The 22452-nt window shown below is 47.5% G+C and overlaps 1 protein-coding gene across 2 annotated transcripts in view; it reads right to left on the minus strand.

Annotated features, from left to right (window-relative positions):
* Window positions 1–7110: 7110 nt before the first annotated feature.
* Window positions 7111–22452, minus strand: part of ASPG (asparaginase) — a 40983-nt gene continuing 25641 nt past the window's right edge. For both annotated transcript variants that reach the window (XM_078868028.1, XM_078868027.1), the window contains exons 9-17: window positions 21295–21408; window positions 19621–19740; window positions 17631–17726; window positions 16466–16629; window positions 14513–14599; window positions 12082–12184; window positions 10766–10831; window positions 9546–9599; window positions 7111–8262 (exon numbers count right to left, since the gene is read on the minus strand). In XM_078868028.1, the coding sequence (XP_078724154.1) occupies window positions 8221–8262; window positions 9546–9599; window positions 10766–10831; window positions 12082–12184; window positions 14513–14599; window positions 16466–16629; window positions 17631–17726; window positions 19621–19740; window positions 21295–21408 (846 nt within the window). In that variant the 3' untranslated portion in view covers window positions 7111–8220. The remainder of the gene's footprint in view (window positions 8263–9545; window positions 9600–10765; window positions 10832–12081; window positions 12185–14512; window positions 14600–16465; window positions 16630–17630; window positions 17727–19620; window positions 19741–21294; window positions 21409–22452) is intronic.

A 22452-nucleotide genomic window follows, 5' to 3' on the forward strand; every position in this document is an offset into this window, starting at 1 on the left:
CGCACGCACGTGCTGCTTGTATGAGTGTCCCACGACCCTCCACCCCCCCTCTTGGCAAAGCTTGATGCATTTAGTTCCCCACGGCACTTTCTCCCACTGGCTGGCTCTTTGTGTGTGTGTGGGCACCATGGTGGCGAGGTGTTAACTACCTCGCCCGGTATACATGAGGTCATGGGTTCGATCCCGACCCTGACACCTGCTGTATATTTGGAGTCTGCGTGTCTCTCTCCCTGTGGTCGAGTGGATTTTTCTCCTGGTCCTCCGGTTTTTCCCTCCACATTTAGGGACATGTGTTTAGGGTATTTGGCCGCTATATATTTCCACGTGATGAGCCACTTTGTTGAGCTATCAATTGTAGGCAGGTCGCTTCTGAAAAAGAGCCATACAGCTCAGTGGGTCTTACCTGGTAAAATAAAAAAAAATGTGTTAATAGTTTTGAGTTTGAACCTACCCTTTAAAGTTGTTTCGTTCATGCCTGACGTATAGGAAATATATAATTTGCTTTTGAATGAAAATAAATATCTGTAAAACTTTATCGCCGAAGAGTCACGATGGGAGTGGCAGCCGAGGCGTGGAACGCGACCCAGAGAGGACGTCCACAGAAGATGGAGCGATGAAATCAATGCCGGGTCGATCGCAGGATCGTCAGATATTGCGGCGACTTTGGGTGGAGGCCTTCATCCAGCAGTGGATCGGCCAAAAGCTGGCGATGATCATGGCGATGATCATGGTGATGAGCCAGAGACGAAATATCGGTCCATTAATTTAGCAAGGAGTTGATCCGTGAACATTTCATAAACAATCTGAATTTTGGCCCAGATGTTCCGCACACAAACCAACCAGGCTTGCCGACAGCAAAGTGCGTCCGCATGAAGTCGTTTGCATATCAGTGTCTGCGCGTGTGTGCAGATGTGCCGGTGTGCGTCTTTCCCGTGAGGCCGCCTGAGTACGCCACCCCCATGTTTGAGTAAAACTGCTGCGGACGTGTCTGTCTGCGCCTGCGGATGAATGTAACGATTGCGTATGCAAAGTGCGATTGTTGTGCATGTGTGTGCCTGTGTTTTTTGGCGACGAAGATTGGGTATACGAGTGTAGCGGTTGTGTAAACGCACGCACGCACGCATGCACGCAACCCACGAGTAATGCTACTCGCGCTCGCGGTGGATTCACACTGGATCTTTGAACGCACAGAGCGTAATTGCCACCTCGGTGACATCACGATGGGGTGGCAGGGTGAAATTCACATCGATTAACAGAACTGGCAGGGACCGATCGAGGTGTGGGCGGCCGAGGGCTCCGAAAGTAAAATCGCCGCACACGCTCCAATCGCGTGACGCGCCACCTGTCCGAACGCTCGGTGCCACTCCGGTGACCCGAGGTGGTGGCAACGTAACGCGTCGCAACACGTTTGGCGCGAGTGCCCGAATGTCCAGTGAGAAGTCGACCCGACTCTCGACCCGCTGCCAATTGTTTGCGAGCGGCACACCGACGCGCGTCATTGTGCACACGCCTTGCTCCTCGTGAACGTGCGCAAATGTCCGGAAGGGACCTTTTTGTTATAAATATTTTTTTTTGTACGCTGCGGTTTTTGTTGTTTTGCTTCTCTAGCCGCCCCCCCCCGCGCCTCTCCTCTTCTTCTCGAGATACCGTCGCACAGAGCGAGCGGGGACGTTTTCGAGATGTCAAAATGTATGCACCGCTGCCATCCCCCCCCCCCCGTGAAATCGTACAAACGTTGTTCATTTCAGGGCAGGGCCCGTGCCCCCCACCACCGAAACGTCGGCATAACCACAAGTCCGCACAAGAAAAAAAAGTTTACTCCCCCCAAGGCCTGCTTATGACGGGGTGCAGGCCCCGCTAACCTTTTGATTAGACGCCCGTTTGTCTCGGTAGAGTGCCCACTTAGTATTTAGACGTGGAAAAACGAATATTAATAAGGAATGCTAATTAGAATTGTACACCTACGTACACCATTTATGCAAAGTTTTGAATATACTTGGTGGCCGTATGTCCACCTCGAAGCTCGCACGCATTTGTATCGCAGCCATCCGGCGTTGGCTCGATAACGATCCAATGCTCGTTATTTTTTAATAAGCAAAAAAATGTAAACACCCTTTCTAGATAAAAACGTCATGACGTTGGTCGCTAAAATTCAGGTCACTAATGGCAGTAATTCACTCTGCTGCAGTCATTTTTGAGAGAGAAACTCAAAATATTTCAAGGTTACGGATTTCCCCCCGACACCCGGTTTGAATGCAATGTTTTCATACGTCGTTAACGACTCTGATACAATACCGAGTACTCGGGTCGGCTTTTCACTCGACAAATGGCATATTATTTTGATGGGATTTTATTTCATTTTCTTCAACAAAGATGCTACCAAGTCCTCTATTTTCTCCCGTAATTAAGCAATGTACTAGTAGCTTGGTAAGTCGACATTTATTACTGGGGAGAATTTCAAACACTTTGTTGTTACCGTTGTCGGTTTGTGTCTGCAAGCAAACCCTTATACAAACAAGGCAGCAGGTCTGTTGTTAGAATAATGACATTCGAACGTTGTTCTCGGAGTGAAAATGGCCTCGTGTTTTGATTTTGCCTTACGGCAGATGAACTCGTTTTGTTGAGCGGGCAAGCTCAGATGGTATTGCAGTGACGGTCATTTTAAATGTAGATGGTTGTGGACTGCCATGAAGATACGTTCACCACGTATCAGATGAAGTCTTGAAGCATTTTCACGATGTATTTGTTTTCAGTTTCTGCGATTGGAATAACCAGTATAAATGCACATTTTTGGGCAAAACCTACATGGCAGACTGGGGCATTAACTCGTCAGTAACCAGACCTCTGACCTTTTGAGTAATATTGTGATACTTTGTCTGAAGGGAAAGCCCACAGACCGGCGTGGTTAAATATAGTAAAATAAAAATGTACGAACCCACTGCGTGGGGAGGGTCTTCTTCCATCCAGCAGTGGATTGCCAGAAGGGCTGTTCCATGTACACACAAAGATTACCAAATCACACCGCTGAAGAGTGTTCCAGTTTTGTATGCAGTGCCCTCTGCCTGAAAAGGAAGAACACCTTGCCAGGTGTTGATGGTAGGAGTATGCAAGAGGTTGGTGATGCTCCATCCCATCTGTTCAGGCCGAAGGAGGAATGTTTTCAACCAATTCTTTGTTTAGCTTCCTGTAACCCTTGACCTCAACCTACTTTTGGGTCAACCTCTTGGGCTGGGGTCAAGGGTTACAGGATGCTAAGAGGTAGAGGTGGGATTTTTTAAAACAAAAATGGTGGGAAATTGATACAATCAAGCATCGATTCAGCAGGGCTTCATGAATTACAAAATTATGGGACGTGTGGACAATGGCAGCCAAACTGAGCCTTTGTCAGTCACGGCCAGTGGTGAATGTTGAACTCTGCGATTTCCCAACCATCAATGTCTCCCTCCTTGTCTACGTGCGACCACATGATTGTGCACGGCCCAAACCCAGCAAGACACCACCCCGAGCGCCAGTGTTGATGGGGTCTCCCGATCAGTTCGAGCAACGCTGCGGAAATCACAACCGGATGAAATTGCGCATTTATGGTGCTCCGTTCCAAGAAGAGAATTCGATTTTTTTATTATAATGGCTTCGAAACAGTTGAAGATACATCGTGAGAAATATTTTTTATTTTACCGGTGTTTATTATTTTTAAGGCTTAGCAAACTTAAGCGAGAGGGCGATGCCACCAGACTTTACGGAATGCAAACAAAAACTTGTCCAACTTTAGACAAACACATGTTCACGATTGTGTTGATATTTCGTGCTGTAATTAAATGCTCCCCCCCCCCCCTCATTGCATGTTTACTCAAAACACAATTGTATTTTTTTCGTAAGTTGGCTACGGCTTCTTATTTAATTTTTAAAATCGCAAAGGCATATCGGTTGCTTTTTTTTTTAAAACAAAGGAAAAAAACTGTCTTGCACCGTTTTTTTGAATTGTCAATTTTTACCCAAAAAAAAATACATGTTATAACATTAACTTTAGAGCTCCCGATTTAAAAAAAAAATTGTCTGCTGTGGAGCGGTGGTTTTTTGTCCTTAGTTCTTTTTTTAACGAGAGAAGTTGCTGTTTTACTGTACAGTTTAAGTGCAATAGCAGAACGTCCGAGGAACAAGGGAACAGCCATCCGCAGGCGATTTTATGCAATCGCTCACCAACTAACAAAAACAGGTTTTGTTGATTAACTTTGGTAAATTTGTCAACTACAGTTTTACTGCAAAGGGCAGAAAGGCAGTGGGGTGGGGAGGTCTATTCAGTTTTTGAAAATAAAGACAATTCCATAATGTTTTGTATGTTGCGTTTGTGTGTTGCTTTTGTGTTCTCATCGTGGACAAGTTTGTTTTTTGATACTTCCGGTGAAATTTCACCCCCCCACGCAACCGAATAAGCGATTGTCAGATGCATGCCATGGTGTTTGGACCACCAATTCAAACGTGCGGGAATGAGTGTATCTTCCAACAATCTTAAAATGGAGCAGATGTACGGTTCGTGTCACCTTGTGACATAAATTGGCCACCACGTCATCGCCCCCAAAGACATTTAGAATTCGGTGCGGTATTAGTTCAGCATTCCAATTCTGTCTAGCAAGTCTCGCCAAGGTGTGGACACAGCACCAGTTCGAAATTACCCATTCGACCACCAGTCGGGGTACAATGTTGCAGTCCCCCCCCCCCCCATTCGAGTTTGTTCTCCAGGCAGTCCTCACCTTACGAACGCTCCGTACTTACGAACCAGCTTGCATGAAGTATACACAAAAAAGAACATGTACTTAAAACAAACTCCCATTTACAAATTGCACAGCGGAACTTTTCTTCGGAGGAGTGATCTTCCGCGAGGTGTAGAGTCGGCCTCGCGCTGGGAGTGAGTGTTTGCGCGTGGTGTGTGAAAGTGTGAGTGTAGCAGTGACTTGCGGCGAGGTTAATGGCTGGGGAGGCACTGGATTGTGTCAGAGCAAGATTCACACCGAGGGGGACGTGGCCTCAGGGGGCGTTAGACATCCCCCTCAGTGAGGCAGATGTGATAGCTGCCTCCCCTGGTGCATTATCATTGCAATTTCATGTCGAGACCAGCGAGCCTAAATATATTTATACACATACGTGAAATGAGTTACCTGGAGTACGGAAGGCGAGGACATGAAACGAAGGGGTCTACAAACATTACATTGGTGACATACTGAGTAACAGGCACGTGCTTATTGCCCACGCTCCATCCAGTTACTGAGGGGTTGTGCAATCAGAGGGGAGGCTGAGCTCGTCGCTGCCTCACCTCTCGTCTCTTCCTGTATTTGCAGCGGAGCTCCACAAATTTGGCGATTTTGACTGAAGATTATTGGAATCGTACAGAAATTACATTTATAAAAACATCAGTGGGAAAATCTTAATATTGATTTGATGCGATTATATTTTACTTTTTGTAACAGCTGTTTTCATTGGAGTATGACAGGTGAGGCTCTGCCTCCCCTGACCGCACGTCCCTGGAGTGTAGCAAGTCCAAATACATAACCAGACACGAAGCGGCCACTCAATCCCATACCTGTCAACCCCATACGGTTTACCCCAAATCCTTGCCCGTGAAAAATTCGTTCAGGGCCATATGGCAGACAGCCATTTCAATACGGTACAAAAATTCATTGTGTCTATTTGTGTTTCTCCCTTGTGATGTGACTTTGTAGGATAAACATTGAGATTTATAAAAGGGGCACGCGGTGACCAATAAGGTCTGAAATAAAGGTAGGGGGGGCTCGGATAAGGGGTTGACAGCTATGGGGGAGCGGTAGTGAAGCAGTTCACGCCGCTGCGCTACGAACTTGGCGAACAGAGTTAAGATTCCTGTTCACTGCCAACAGCAGTGACGATTGTTGGAACCGGTCCTGTGCCTCCCCCCTAGGTCGACTCCGCCTCAAATGAGTACCTGGTGCAGTGTGTGGTATTCATCGTCACTGGGGAGACAAAGGCAGCCAGGCATGTCGCTGGCCACTCGTCCTCGTGTGCCGTTGAAGCTACAAGGGGGATCGGGGTCTTTGTGTGTGCGTGCCTCGTGTGTCTGTGCAATTGTGGCGACTCATTGCGCCACCCCCCCTTCCAACTACAAGCTGCCATCAGGACTCCAGGTAAATTAAAATAGAGTTTTTGTCTATTTGTGACTGTTTTATTTACTATAGTAGTAGTTTACACCAGTGGCTCTTAACCTGGGTGCACACACCCCCTGGTGGTGCAAGATGCCCCAAGAACCAAAACGGGTGCATGCTGCAGTACAAGGTTACGAAGCACTGTTTTACACCGTTACATGCAAATATACAATATTTCTTCTTAATTAGGCGTTTAAACCATTTTATTGAACCGCATCACATTTCATAATACAGACCGAAATGGGCATTTAAATGCAGCGCATTACTGCGTCTCTGACTCACAAACCGCTAGACTTACAAACAAGGTCTCTGGAACGAATTAGGTTCGTAACCCGAAGACTGCCATTAGTTGTTAATTTGCCAAATTTGGGCCAATGTCGTGCGTGTTACATACAGCGTGCCATCGAGCGCAGTGCACATGGCAGAGTGGCCAAGTTGGGCATATGTGTGTGGGGGCCATGGACAGAATCACACGGTGGAGTGTTTATTTTTTTACATTTTAACAAGGAGAAACGGTGAAATCTTTTTTTTTTGCGGGGAGTTGTGGTGCGAGCGAATGCACTTTTACACACCGATGCAAAACATAAAAAACACCACGTGCTCTTAAGAATATGTACACAAAATACACGGACAGAGCAAAATTCTACACAAACGTTAAATTTTACTGAAGAAAATGTTCATTAACATTCAGGAAATCATACCTTCTATTTTAAAATGGAAGTTTTCCCACACAATTCATCAAGAGTGAATACATTATTGTGGTTATATGCATAAAGTGTCACTTTTAAGCTAATGTCAAGGAAAACCACAAGAGCGACATTAATTATGGTTGATGTAGACTTATTCTGCCGATGAACACACAACCCTGCCCCCCTCAGTCACATCAAGTTTTAAAGGCATACAAATTGGAACACTGAACCACAAATACAACTTTTGCTAAAAAAAACGCAAGTGGGGGGTGGGGGTGTTAAAGATACACCGCTTCATGTATTAGCTGGGCCACAAGCCCACGCGGGAGGGAGTTGGTAGCCAGTGGGGGGGGGGGGGGGTGTTGATCAGAGGTCGCAAATGGGTTTTGATTCCTTACCCGTACCCAGCCACACCCGGCCGAGTACGGGTACCCGTTCCCTACCCGTACCCTACCCGAAATGAGTGACAAACGGTTACTCACCAGTGACTCACGGCCTACCCTTACCCGTACCCGGCCGCACCAGGGTCGCAAACGGCTACCCGTACCCGGCTGGGTACGGGTAGCCGGGTATCGGGTACCCGATTGCGACCTCTGGTGTTGATATATGTTACAACATTCGTTTAGCGCAGACAATGCATCGGTTTTTCGATTTTACTCCCCTCCCCCCCTACCCAATGACGAGTGGCCAACGAGAGGATGCAATGTCGACGCAGGCTCCCTGGCATAACCCAGTTGGGGGTGTGCAGTCCGTAGCACGTTTAAGTAAAGCATTACCGCGTGCCTGGGCACTCCATTGCCACCACCTTGGGTCACTCGACTTCATCACGAACTTATGCACAAAGATATCCACCCCCACTCTTGACAAACCAGCAGCAAGCACAAATTATACACCGTTTTTTTCGTTAAAATACAAGTCGTTTCGCAATGCTAAAACCACGCATTTACAAAGACACGAAACTCGGACATTTCTGGGTTCTGCCACCAACACAGCAAGACGTTTATCAACGCACGCATGCGTGCGACGGAAGTTAAACAACATCGCACGCCTCAAATAAAAAACATGATACAAGGATAAATGAAAAAAATTACAATATTTTTTGTGCAAAGTCATGTCTACGCTAAAAAAAGGTTTCCGTTCATACATCTCGGTAATAACAAACCAACTTTTGTCAGTGGGTACCGCGCAGAAATCATTCACAAGACAACATTGCAAAATTCACCTCTGGCGCGTGTGCAACGATTGACACTGAGAATACCGTGTCCACGTCCGTTTCCTTAGCAAGGCCAGTGGGGGGCCCCTTCGCCCAGCCCCCCTCGGCACCTTGAGACACTTGCACGGAGTCAAAAGAGCTGCCCTCGTCATTCGTCGTCCACACCATTACCGTTGGTGCAAGCCGCATCCTGCACAGCGGCGGAGACAAGCGACAAGCGTGAGCAATGTGGGGGCACGAACAAGGCTTTCTTCGGGGCCCCACGGCCACCCCCGGTTACGAGCGCGGTGTGCACGGTCCATCATACTACTACTACGACTCTACGCGCCGCCTGCTGCTTCACGGTTAGAGGAGAGTAGATGCCACGTTGTTATTCACCACGGAGCAGGGTGCGCATGCCACGCGTGCCGGCGTCACGATCCCAAAGAAGAATATTTTACCTGTCAATTACTCAACTTGGAAAACGGCACAGCAACATCGCACGCCCTACTGCGATACTACTGCAGACCGGCCTGAAACGCAGCTGCAACTCTTCCTAAGTTGTGGCGATGGAGTTTCGCGCTATAACAAATGGCGTGAATACCAAAATGTATTGCACATTTTATTTGAATAGAGAATGTACATGTTGTGCAGTGTGTAACTTCAGATGTGAAACAGCGCTACGGATAAAGCGACGTCCACCAATGCCATCGCATCGCCATCAAATAATTACATATGCCACACATTTCACGGATTTAAGCATATAGACACACAATGGACAGTTTCACACGTAGGCTTTCGAGATCAATATTAGTCAAATGTTTTTGAGTTTGATCGCATAACAATGTGTCGTTAATGTAATCGTATCAATTATGAAATATAACATACGTTTACATAAGAGTTGCACTTCTCAAACTGAAACTTTTTCTTGAAAAAGGCACCTTTCTTAAAACCAAGGGCCCTGTACATGAATTATTCCCCATTATAACTTCGAACCATTAAAAAAAGTAGGCTAACTGCAACTATACATTTTGTAACGTATAGCTTTTATTTCTGAAATCGGTAAATGCCAAGCTACAGGCACATTTTAAGTTCCATTTTCCCAAACTTTGGGATGGTCCAGCTGATAATATCATTATTTTAGTTTATCTGTTTTACCACAACTGCTGTGAGGCAAGTCTTTAAAATATTAAAATGTTTTATATTTTCAGTTACATTCCTTGGGTAAAGTTCACCTCTGCTGCAAGGAACACAAACCATCAAATCCCAAAGGTGGTATCCATGTCATTGTCGGATGTAGGGGCTATTACGTCCAAGATTGTTTTCAGAAAGGCAGCAAATCCAGGAGGCGCTACAATGTGAACAAATACATTTTAACTTTGGAATATTGATGGGGAAACCCCACCAACCCCGCCCCCCGCCCCATGTGAAAACTACAACGGGTTTCCATGTTATTCACGTTTTAAATTCAAGAATAAAAATTGTTAACTCTACCAGAGAGAGAGCTTCCACACGAGGTAGATCTTTCACTTGGCCAGTCTCCAAGTTCTGCGGGCAAGAGAGAACGGGACGTGAGCAGATCTGCACATGTCTGAACAAAAATATACATCAACGCTCGGGTCATGTCAAGCTGCAGGGCAGCTAAACACACATTCGCATTCACCTCAACGACGGCTGAAGAGGCACAGTGGCACATCGCGACTTCAAAAGGGAAGATGCCACCGATCGCTCTCGTAGAGAGACCGAGTCGGAGGTGCGAGTAAGAACCACAGGCGAGGGGGGAAGGCGGCCACGCGATGAGCATGCACCAACTGCCCAAGCTCTGGGGTCCTCTATGCATTAAAAAGGTGTCATTTGCCAATTAAAACCCTTAACTGTTCCAATGACGTGCGTGTGTACGTCGTCATTCTATTCCAATTCCGTTCCAATGACGTACACGTTTCTAAAGGTGGAGGGAAAAACCAGAGAATCCAGAGACAAATCCACGCAACCACGGGGAGAACACACAAACTCCAAATACAGGCATCAGGGTCACGATTGAAGCCACGACCTCCTGCATACCAGGCGAGGGCGTTATCAGCGTACCCAAATTGATACATCTATCATTAACAACCGTACAAATTTAACTATGTAAAAATATATACAAAAACTATAAACTTTCAGAGGAGGCTGGTGCGACTTGATCGTATAATTTAGTAGCCTTAGGACAATAACCGTAGATGGATTAAAGCCAAACCGGGACAAACAATATCACTTTCTCCACAACACGGCCAACAACCCCACACACAGTATTACCGTAACTGAAAGGGCGATCAAAATGTGCCTTGCAATGCATGGCGCCGCTTTGTACGAATGGATTATACCATCCGACAATGGAGGTGGCATAGCGAGGAATGTAACAACGCCGATTTAAAAACAATACCAACTGTCGTCAGCCTAAACGGCTATTATTGTTTTCCCGATCGACTATACACAGCGTGTCCGCAAGAGGGACAAGAATGACATTAACTGGCAAAGTCGTTCTTGGCGATGGCAGCTGGCCTTCAAGTCTGCGCCGGTGATCTAACAATGCCACGCAATGTCACACAATGTCAGACGGCACTTCTTCCCTCTGTCAGAGTTCGAATTCACTCCGTTGTCGTTATCAATGTGGTCCCCGCGTTTAACGATCAGTCTCCTTTGTTGTCAGCTGCTGCAATGTTGCTTTCACTCGCCTGTTCCTTCCTTTGAGAGGCACCCTCCAAGAAATGTACAACTTCTTTTTTATTGGCTTTCTTCGCCTGAAAGCACAAGGTATGGATTCTCGTTACGAGTACAAAACACAAACGCTTCCGTAGAATACACAGCGCACCAGTTGCAGAACGGACGGTATTTTACATTTCAGTTCATCGTCCTGCAATGAAAGTGTGAATCTTCTCTATTCTCAATGTCAAGGAACGGAACGAATGACATCGCGATTCATTTCGGAACAGAGAAGAACATCACGTTATGTTCGGGGAATGCCAAAGGACAGCACTACGAAGAATGACCTCTGGTACCCCTTCAAAATCCCTCCGCTGCAGGTCGCCACAAGCCCGCTTGTTCACTCTGCACCGATGAACACCACCACAAGCCCGCAGAGTGAGAATAATCGGGAATAAATGAAAACCCAAATGCAATGAGGGGAGGGGGGGGGGGAGCGTGCAGTTATTAGTGACCAATTGAAAATTGTAAAATTAAATCAAACGAACAACTTCATGTTGCCAGTTGAAGCTTGAACTTGTGCAGCAAGTTTTAAATGGCATCAACCAAATCACTCCTTAAAAACAGATTTCAGGACAGATTTACACCGATTAAAATGGCCATAAATACATGAGCCTGGCTGGCAGTTGGACGGTTGGGAGACATCGATGCATCTTCAACAAGATCTACGGACGATGTGCAACACGTCCCAGCGTGCGTGGCGAGTCTTCATCTCTCCGTTCACTTGGGAATGGGCATCACTCGTAACGGCCGTACGCCAAGCTCACAATTGAATTTCCTCGAACTTTTTTAGATGAAACTATTTACGGAGGTGCCACTGACAAGCAGCCTCAATGCACACGCACGCGATACGGCCCCCGGGACAAACGTGATTAGAGCATTTGCACCGTCACTCCTTTAATACAGTGGGCTGCCCAACCCTCGTGGTGTGGGTGCTTACCCAAACAATCTCTACCTCCATTTGTAAAGACCGACACGGCAGTCCGACTGTGGCCACGCAACCCAAAACTACAGACTACAGAGAAAACCCACTGTAATCTGCACTCCTTCAAATGGATGAGGAATGGCAAAACTACCCAAACGTTCTCCTAAAAAGCACTTGTGGCTGGCAGGCGTCAACCATCCATGCCAATCCGCACGGTTGGCTACGTACGGTGCACACGAAGTTCATCGTGCATATATACAAACCTCAACATTCGCGGAGCTCCTGAACATATTGCCATACGCACAAATAGACCTCGCACAACGTGGACAGAAGGAAGAGCCGGGGAGATCCTAGCGTACGCACTATTTGCAGTGGCGTGCGCTGGTCGTAGCCCAGCTGCGTGTCCAGGTTCAGTCCGGCCAAATTCCACGCCATCAAGCCTTGCACGTCCCCATTTACTGCCATTCTAGGGAGACACACGCACGCACAATCATTTATGTAAAACAGCACCATCCACAACTTCACCAGATATTATTATTTTATTTCATAAATGGCCCGATCCACAAATATTAAGGAGACATCACAGCGATGATACACCTCGCTGCCGCTAACACGGTTGTTATCTGGCTTGACCTCCTGAATGTGAAATCGTAGTTGTTGCTCTGCTTCTACATCAGCCGTACGAAAGAAGATTACGCCCACTTAGGAAAACCTCAGTGTCTCAAGACTCTCCTTCAGGAGGGGTCTGCAAAGGTCATCACAGTAGGGGGGCGATGTTACTACTACGTGGAATCCCAATGGGGTATTGAAATGTTGATTCTTTTAGGATTGTGATTTTTTTTGGGCCGATACTGGCTGTGTTTTATTTTAGGTATGGGACCAAAGTACTCAGGAGGTAAAGCTGTGCAGAACAGGAGAACATACAAACTCCACTTGCTGTAGAACACGGGAAGAACATACAAATGCCACTCACTCTCTATGGAACCAGTGAAGAACAACCTGCACACAGAAAGGGTGATCAAGTCGGGAATCGAACCTCGGGGGTCGTTGTGCGGCACAAGCGTTGCCACTGCGCCACCCTGCTATGGAAGTATACATCGACAAGAGCTGTACACGTGCAAAGAAGCCTTCCTCCTCCTGCACGTAAACACGAGGAGGTGACACGACAGGGCGGTGCGCACACACGTGCTGTGTAGCGACCGTTCTGCAGCTTGCTTGCGGTCAGAATGAGGCACAACAACATGCCCAAGACCCCAAAACCTTAACCGAAGAGGTTTTTTAGGTTAGATCACGTAAATATAAGTGTTGTTAAACCCGCCACCACCCGACACCCAGTTAAATAAGGCGTCATGTAAACAAAACATCCCAATTCGTTGCTAGTAAATGTTGTGGGTTTACTCTCCAACAAACCCATGTGCTGTACTATTAACGAATTGGCACGTTTTGTTAACGTTAGAAACCCTTAGTAATTGGCTGCGGCGGGTTTAACGACATTTATATTTACGTGATCCAACCCCAAAAACCTCAATTTTTGGATAATATTGATCACGGAAGCCTTACTAACGACATGCTAAACCTCAAGTCTTGCAACTGGACTACCAGTCAAACTTTAAGGGGCTACAAATGCAGATGCATTCTGATACACACATGCAACTCAAACTACGCACTAGAAAGTAAACCATCGTAGTCTGCACTCCTTCAACGGACAAGGAATGGCATGAGTACACAAACCCTCTTCTTCTGAAGACCTCTCGTCATGGCTAGCAGACCGACATTTGGCATTTAGCTTTTGAACGTCAATGCCATGGCGCAGGAAGCGTGCCCGCTCGCTACACGTGGTGCCGTTCATATATTGGGGGCGGCAGGCTTCGTGCATGCGTCACACACATTGGTTGTCACACGCTGTGTGTGTCAAGTTAGGTGACAACGGGCCTTGCACGCAATCGACGCAATACATTTTTTACTTAAAACTTTCGTGACTGCAGGAATTCATATTCTTTGGTTCTTTCGGTAAAGCCACAATAGAAAAGATTTGTTTTTATTATATATAAAAACCAAAAACTCATGACGTTTCGATCGCAACACAAGCGGCGATTACAACCACTTGTGTTGCGACCGAAAACGGCGTGAGTTATAGGATATTTATTCATTTCTATGTACGCGACTTTACCGGAAAAAAACAAGAATAGTCTCGGCATTGTTTGTCACAATAAAGATAAAGAAAGATCCCCCATATAGCTTTCACAGGCTACTGGGGCAAGTGCTGTTAACGAGCACCTGTGAGAGAGGGGGTGGGTGGCCAACACCACGCCCGACAGCCTTCGTCTCCCCAGTGGCAATGTTTACATATTGCACTAGGTACTCATTTGAGACCGAGTCGACCTAGGGGAGGCCCAGGACCGGTTGTCCATGAGCAGGAATTGAACTCGGGTCACCGGCTTCGTGCAGCACGCTAACCCGCTACGCTACCGCTCCATTACTTGGTCACACACAGGTAAAGGAGCAGGTCTGCAAATTTGTTTTGCTAACAAAATGAAGCAGCTCCGAAACCAAACTAGAAGGGGGGGGGGGTTAAGAGGCCTACTCGTCCACGTTGGCCAGACAGCTAGGAGAGCGTTTGGAGTACCAACACTTTACCTCACCACGTGTGACCTCCCGATAAGAATGCGGGTAGGAGAGGCAGCGAGGGGGGGTAATCGAACCGGTGCCCTACGGATCGCAAGTCCAGCATGCCGACCATTACAGCACGGTTGGCGTGCCTCATGCCATGCGTGTCGTAACGCTGTGCACTCACGTGCAAAGCTCGGGGCCCAGACCATCGTACTCGTCCTGGGAGAGGTGAGCTCCTGTCTGATGCAGGAGCTTGATCACGTCCATGTGCCTGTGGGGGAGCACATGCACGGCACAATAATAATAATGCTAATTGTGGTGGCAGTGTTCGCTCACTCTCGAACAGAGAGATAAAATTACTCGGGAGGAACCACAGACAAGCGGCAAGGCAGCCACACGATGAGCCAGTACCAACAATTGCCCAAGCTCTGAGATCCTCTATATATTAACCCTTTCCCATTCCGAGACATCTGCAAGTTACAGGGTGGGCGTCCCGTTCATCCCCGAATCTCAGAACACGCAAGCGGCTCGGCATTACTTTTATCTAGGTGTAGCGCCGTTGCTTTTCAAAGACATTGTACTCACCACAGAGAGCTGCAACGACACGACCGCACTCGATGATAGCTGGCACCAAATTTTGCCAAATGCCCTACCGTGCGGGCTTTAAACTTCCGATTCCAGGAAAGGGTTAGGCTGTGATCAGCCAATTAAAGAATGTTTACACGTGCGAGGACACCGGAGCACCTGGAGATGCAACAGGTGGAGCCCACATTTTTGCTGTACCGCATTCTCCTGGCGAGCCAGGGTAACCACGTGTGTGCAGCAATTCACCAAAATCCTCGCTGCTGCCTCCAAAAGGGCCGAACTACAGGCCATCGCTGCTGCCCGACGCACAGGAGGGGTGGGGAGGAACTTTCAGTTCCAAGTTGGAAAATCCTTTCAAGCAGAGCGGCATCCACGCGATTGGGACCCCCCAAGTTGCATTGACATTTTTACGGAAAATTTGAGCCATGACATATTTAGCCGTGAACACGACGGCTGCACTCCACGCCCCATCCGGTAGTATTGTTATTGGGAAATAAGTTACCCATCAGGCCTTTGATACCTGTATTGTTGTTAACCTGCCAGGGGCAGCCGTGTTTATCGACAGATTCCAAAGCAGATATTGCGTTTAGTCAATACGCAGGAGGTATTGGTTTTTCGCAATCAATAGGACTCGATTTTAAGTCTGGATGAGGCCACTATTTAATGGGTCGGCAAAATTCTTTGTTACGAAACCCTCCACCACCTGACATGAGCAAACAAATAAAAATGATCGCATAGCGCACAAACGCTTAACACAGCAATTATTATTAAAATCGCTTCAGTCTCACCCTGCCGGCAGAGTTGACGAATAATTGTCACGCCAATCTGAGCAGCGACGAGACGTGCAATACCGTGACGTTTCACTTGTAAAACCACCTAGAGCATCGTTCGGCTAAAAACACAAAATCCAGCAGGGGTCGGCACAACAGCGGCATCGAGTGCGCAAGCACGTGGAGAGATTGTATCACGCGCAACGATACTCGCCCGACGTGGGTGGACGCCACCGCGTGACACGGAAAGTCAGGAAGTAAAAACAAAGCCCTCAGATTGGAGAATTTACAGGCCTGAAAGGGGACTGGTTAGAGGCAAGGACATTGAAGGGATTAGAGGAGAAATACGAGATGGAAATGGTGGGAAACAGAGGACGATTGACAGGGAGGTCGGTTGGGGATCCATTAACACAAAGTGGGAAGGTGATTGGTTGGGAGGGAAAAGCGTGGCAAGGCACCTTCGAGAAAGGGGCTCGAGGGATACACAAGTGGGGGGGGAAACAAGACAGCTGTGAACGCTTGGAGTGAATGGAATCCTTGAAGACCTACGTGTCCCATGCTGGAAGAAATCAATACTACTATTATTGGAAGACTGCCGTGTCCGGGTGTGCCTACATATCTACGGTGGCCTTCTTTTGCACCAAACGTAGCCAACCGTGCGAATCAGAGGCGCGGCGGTGGAGGGGGGGGGACAAAAAACTCAGGACAAACACGTAGCACGGAACTTGCCCATGGTTCCTGGTATCACGCGCACTCACACACACGCACACTCACTCACTCACCGGAACATGACGGCGTTGCGCAGCGGGGTGCAGCCGTAGCGATCCTTGGCGTAGACGGTGGCGCCGCAGCTCAGCAGGTAGTCCACGAGCGCCAGGTTGCCCTCGCACGCCGCCACGTGCAGCGCCGTGCGCCCGTCGTAGTCCTGGTCGCTCAGGTTCATACCCTGCCCCCGTGTGGACGCCACACGTTAGCCATCTAAGAGCACGAGCAGATTGAACTTGTGCCACGCCAGGGCCGGGCCGGGCCGCCGGGCCGCCGGGCAACCAAGCGTTTGCCCGGAGAGACGCGACCTACTTAAGCAAAGGGTGAACTTGCAGAATGTTAATTTTTTTTAAATATATATATATGGCAAGCTAATTCAATTATCGAGGCTTGACGTTGCTCTTTTTATGCCATAATCGAAACACAGGGAATTGTAAAGAGCTGTGTTCCAGACCGTCAGTATTGAGCAATAACGTTCCACCCGTGTGTTTGTGCGTTGAGCGAGCAAGCCCACACAGCCACCTGCTCCATCCCCGATAATCGCAGCCGAACCCTCAACGCGTGCAATGCGCCTGCAATATTTTGCGGACCTCAGACGAAAACGTTAACACTCTTCTTCTTTCATATGGCCGATGTAGATGCAGGGCAACTACAATTTCACATTCAGGCGGTCAAGCCAAACAACCGCGTCGTGAGCAGCGGTGTTTCCTTCGTATTTGTGGATCGGGGCATTGCGTGGTTACATGGTCGTCGGAATGACGACATTCGCACACGACTGGAGAGTTTTAAAATTTTAAATTTTTGTAACAGGTATCTGCCGATGTCGTTTATAGTTTGGGTGGACCATGAGCTTCGTGGAAGATCAAGACTAATGTTGTGTATGGAGAAATTATTTCGCACCGTACGTAGCCAACATCGAGAGAACTCTACTCTGCCGCTGAGAATGTCTGTCATGGATCCCAGTTCACTTCCCTTCTTGTTACATATTACAACGCTGTTAATACTGCACGACTGCCCGAATAATACACAAAGCCTGCCAGGAAGACGCTCACACCCACCCCGGTCATTTACTCACTCCGGGAGGGGGCAGAATTCACGTCACGTGACTCACGAGCGCTTGCAAGCCACTTTCCCCCCCCCACCCCACGATGGAAATAGCGTGTCCAAACAATCTCCGCGTACCAGCTCATGAAGGGCCTCCATTGTGTGGATGTCTCCCGCTTTGGCCGCAGCGCAGGCCAGGATGGGCGCGATGGCATCCCGCACAGCCTCCAGCTCCTGCGCCCAGAGTCGACGCAAACGTGACGAACGCCAGTGGTGAATAATAAACAACGACAATTACACTGGTCAACAAAAAAAACGTTTTTCTGGCCTGGACTTTATCAGCTGTTTGACTAATTTCAGGGTGCCGATTCCAAATCTGATTTCAGATTTGCTCTATCACATCTCATTATTATGCTATCGGCATACCCCATTTTCATTGATTTTACCCGAAATTAACTCTGTCACTGATCGCAAGTTGTTGCGAGTCAGTGACTGCTTTAGTGTTAAAATATGGCGCTGTATTTTTAGGATAGTGTGTTTATAATATAATTTTATGTAGATATCCACATTTATTTAATATTTTTCTTCTGTAGTTTTTATTGAAAATGCAATATTTGATCTCAAAAACCTGATGTGATAGACAAAAACTGATGCCAGATTTGGAATCAGCACCCCAAAATTACCTTAAAACCGTTGGAATACCTTATGCCAGAAAAAGTGTGTTGACCAGCGTTATTGCTAGGGTTTTGATGTTTGCACCCTCTATGGGTCAGGGCATCTCGGGGCGTCTTTACACGTGATAAGCAACTCAAACATCTCCATCTCAACACAAATGTGGCTGCTGTGTCAGTGTGTGGCACACAAAGGAGACTCAGGACTGTGGTCCTACAAGTGGGCGGTTAGTCGTGTCAGTCGGTAGAGGGCGATGACGGCTGCCGTGTGCAAATCACAGCAGAGTAAATTTACTGAGTATTTTGGGGAATTTTCCAAATTTGGGCCGTGGCTCCCGCACTGGATATTTTATTACGTCAACCGAGTGAAGCAGACGGCGCGTAGTATATGATGGGTAACGCCACACCACCGCAGTGATAATGAGGGCAGCCTGCTGGATTAGCACTGTTAACCTCCACAACCTGCAAATGCGGTAGTGCTAGGCCATGTCACCGCCTCTGGGTCTTAACCTGTGGCAATCAGACTTCCATGGGTACCCACAGTGGCGATATGTTAACTACCTCGCCTGGTATACAGGTCGTGGGTTCAGATCCCAACCCTGGCACCTGTATATTCGGAGTTTGTATGTCTCTCTCCCCGTGGTTGCATGGATGTTTCCTCTGGGTCCTCCAGTTTTTCCCCTCCACATTTAAAAACGTGTGTTTAGAGCATTTGGCTGCTATACATTTCCACATGATAACCCACTTCGTTGAGCTATAATTTGTGGCCAGGTCGCTTCTGAAATAGCTATATAGTTCAGTGGGCCTTACCTGGCAAATTAATCAAATAGGTCCGAGTGGGTCTAGCGGGGTGGTGGTCACGTGGAGTTTCATCAACCAGGGTCACAAAGAAACCCTTGGTTAATTTGTGAATAAAAATCTATTGTTATCAGGCAAATAAAGCAGGGTTACAACTAAATCGTGTTACACATTGCAGTATCATCTTTAACATTAAATGTTACGCGTAAAAAATTAAGCACACACACGTAATAAAAATTAACACCACATTATTTAAGCAAGTAGAGTACATGTTCGTAAGGGGGTACATGGACAGCTGATCGGGTCTGTAAGATGTACACGATGAGGATGCACACGAGAGGCTGTGGCGGTGAATTGCCTGGAGGTTGCAAAGCCACAAACGTAGCCCAACAATTTTGTTTATTTCACAAGGTAACCGGTCACCAAGCTGCGTGGCTCTTTTTCACAAACGACCTGGCCACGCAAAGGACGGCTCAATGAAGTGGCTCATCACCACATGGAAATTTCTAGCAGCCAAATACTCCAAACCGCAATGTTGATTCTAAACATCTCCCCCGACGACACCCCAGCCTCCGACCCGCGTTGCCGCTCGCTCGCTTCACTCGTCGCCGTGTGCAACTTTCCTTCTGCACCCCCCCCCCGCCCCGGTTGAAACTTGCCTCCTTGCTGCTGACGCTCAGAGCCCGCGCCACAAACTGAATGAACTTGCTGTCGCGCAGCGAGATGGTGGGACCCTGGCGGAGGGCCGTCATCTCGCCGCGCAGGTTGTCCGACAGCATCTGCACCGCACCCAGGGAAAAAGATTCCAGGCATGGGTTTGCGTACTTGCAGAGTCACGCACAGCATTGTCGCGAATACCTTATGGGTCGTGCGGCCTCTATTTGACCATACTTCCTTTGCCAGTAGCAAAATATGATAATTGGTGTATTACCCTTTTATCTGGCAACAAAACTGACACCATTTTTTTATACAAGGAGTCATGTTTGCATTGACCGCAATACCTGCAGTTGGAATGCAAACAAAAAACACAACTCTAATAATGTATGCACTGTCCTTGAAATTGATTGGTCCACACCCGAGACAGCTTTCCGTAGAGCCCAGTCTCACATGGTCTTGGACCAGATGACGCCAAAAGGTGCACAACTCAAAGACAATGCATCATCAGAGTATGAGAGCTCGGGGTAAGCATTTACACCATTGGAACCTCCTTTGCCAGTAGCAAAATATAAAAGTTTTTTTACCCTTTTTTTTATCTGACAACAAAACGGACACCTTTTTTTACAAAGAGTCATGTTTGCAAACATGACTCTTTGTAAAAAAGGTGTCAGTTTTGTTTGCCAGATAAAAGGGTAATACACCAATTATTATGTACTGGGGCAGTGCATCTTCGTGAAAGTGGAGGAGCATAGAAGTGCGATACAAAGAGGATTTTCTGCACTGCCCTCTGGTGCCCACCGCGTAGCACTGCGGGACTTGTGAAAGTTACAAAATGTTACATAAACTTTCGGAACGGTGAACAGTTCACGTCACGTGTTCCCTTGCAGCCATGACGACTCACAAAATGTAAACACAACAGGTCAGTGGGGTTGCACCAGATACAAGTACGATCATAATGTTCTGCAATTCACAATATCTTGCCGATCTCGTCAAGGACCATAAACAATCACGCGAAATCCGGTCATCCTCACAGCGGCTTTTGGCTAGGCGTCAAACAAAGACCGTCACTACATCGCACGCTTTCAGATGTGCTTCTGCAGCCATATGGAACACTTATTTTCGATACTATGAAGCCACTTTTAAATATAGATTTAAACCCGATTCCTTTAGAACTGCTTTTTGTGTTTGTTATCCTTCCCAGGCACGTACGATTAGCATGGTTGGCTACGTACGGTGCTAAAGACGTTCAACATGCATACAAAGACAAAGACCCCCCCCTCCTGTATAGCCTTCGCAGAATGTTGGGGAAAGTGCTGTTACCGAGCACCTATGGAAGGCAAGAACCGCACAAGAGGTGGATGGCCAGCACCACGCCCGGCCGCCTTTGTTTCCCCAGTGGCGATGTTTATACATCAGACCCGGTACTCGTTTGAAGCAGAGTCGACCTAGGGGAGGCCCAGGATCAGATTAGCTACTTGTCACTGGCGTTGACCGTGAGCGCAGGATTTGAACCCGGGTCGCCAGGTTACACACACACTAAATCTCAGACAAAGCAAGTGAATGGCCTCGTCACTTAGAAGCTGCATCTCTAATAAAATTGCTCTGCATTGGCTGTCCGGAATCGCTGTGGGAAGCAAGCAACGTGGGGGGGGGGGGGGGGGGTGGAGGGCACCCACCTCGCGCCGCTCCTTCAAGCTCAGCTTCTCCTTCCCCAGGATGTAGGAGAGCTTGGCCAGGGCAGCCTCGGGGGTCATGTCTCCTCCAGGAATGACGCCGTTGTCATTCAGCACCTGGGTCGCAACGTCAATGAGGCGAGTGGCAGAAGATCGTCACCCACGGCACACACACCGCCCCCCCTGTATCCTGAAGACGACTTTTGGGGCAAGTGCTGTTGTTATAGCAAGCACCTACGAGGACTGGTACGGCACGAGGGGATGGGTGGGCCAGTACAACGCCCGGCCACAATTCCCTCCCTCGTTCTTAATTTAAGAGCTTTCGTGACTGCAGGAATTATTCTTTGGTTCTTTTCGGTTAAGTCACGTCTAAAAATAAAATAATAAATTAAAATAACATATTACGACGTTTCGATTGCAACACAAGCAATCATCATCAGGCATAAAAGAAAAAGCAACAAAAATCTAACTAGAAAACTATAGACAGACATACAAGCAGACAGACATCACAACGGCACACAGAGAGAGGACACAAATCGGCACAAAGAGAGGGGTATTTATAATTCCTGCAGTCACGAAAGCTCCTAAATTAACATTGAACCACTTCTACGGGGAAGTTTTAAGCTTATCCTTTTTCTTTCTGGCTATTTGTTCTCTCTGCCTGTGTCCTCTCTTTGGAATTTTCACACTTAAAATTCTAACTTAGCAAATTTTGAAACACGTAATCAACCAGGCTATGCGTTAATTGTGTGTTAACCGACTCTCTGTGTTGTATTACATCACATTTCGATATTTTGCTAGGTTATTTAATTTTCGTGTGCCTGTCTCCTAATTTTCAAGCTTGCGTGCCCGTTCCACATTGTCATCTTACTTGCAACAGCAGTACGTTGCCGTACACTCATTGATATGCTAATTCTCTCTGCCCCCTCCCTCTCTCCGTCCCCGCCCCCCTCTATATTTAAGGGACCGTCACAGAAACGACCCCTCTCTTTGTGCCGATTTGTGTCCTCTCTCTGTGTGCCGTTGTGATGTCTGTCTGCTTGTATGTCTGTCTATAGTTTTCTAGTTAGATTTTTGTTGCCATTTCTTTTATGCCTGATGATGATTGCTTGTGTTGCAATCGAAACGTCGTAATGTTATTTTAATTTATTATTTTATTTT

Source organism: Lampetra fluviatilis, chromosome 25 (assembly GCF_964198595.1).
Source record: "Lampetra fluviatilis chromosome 25, kcLamFluv1.1, whole genome shotgun sequence".
NCBI classification, from domain to species: Eukaryota; Metazoa; Chordata; class Hyperoartia; order Petromyzontiformes; family Petromyzontidae; genus Lampetra; species Lampetra fluviatilis.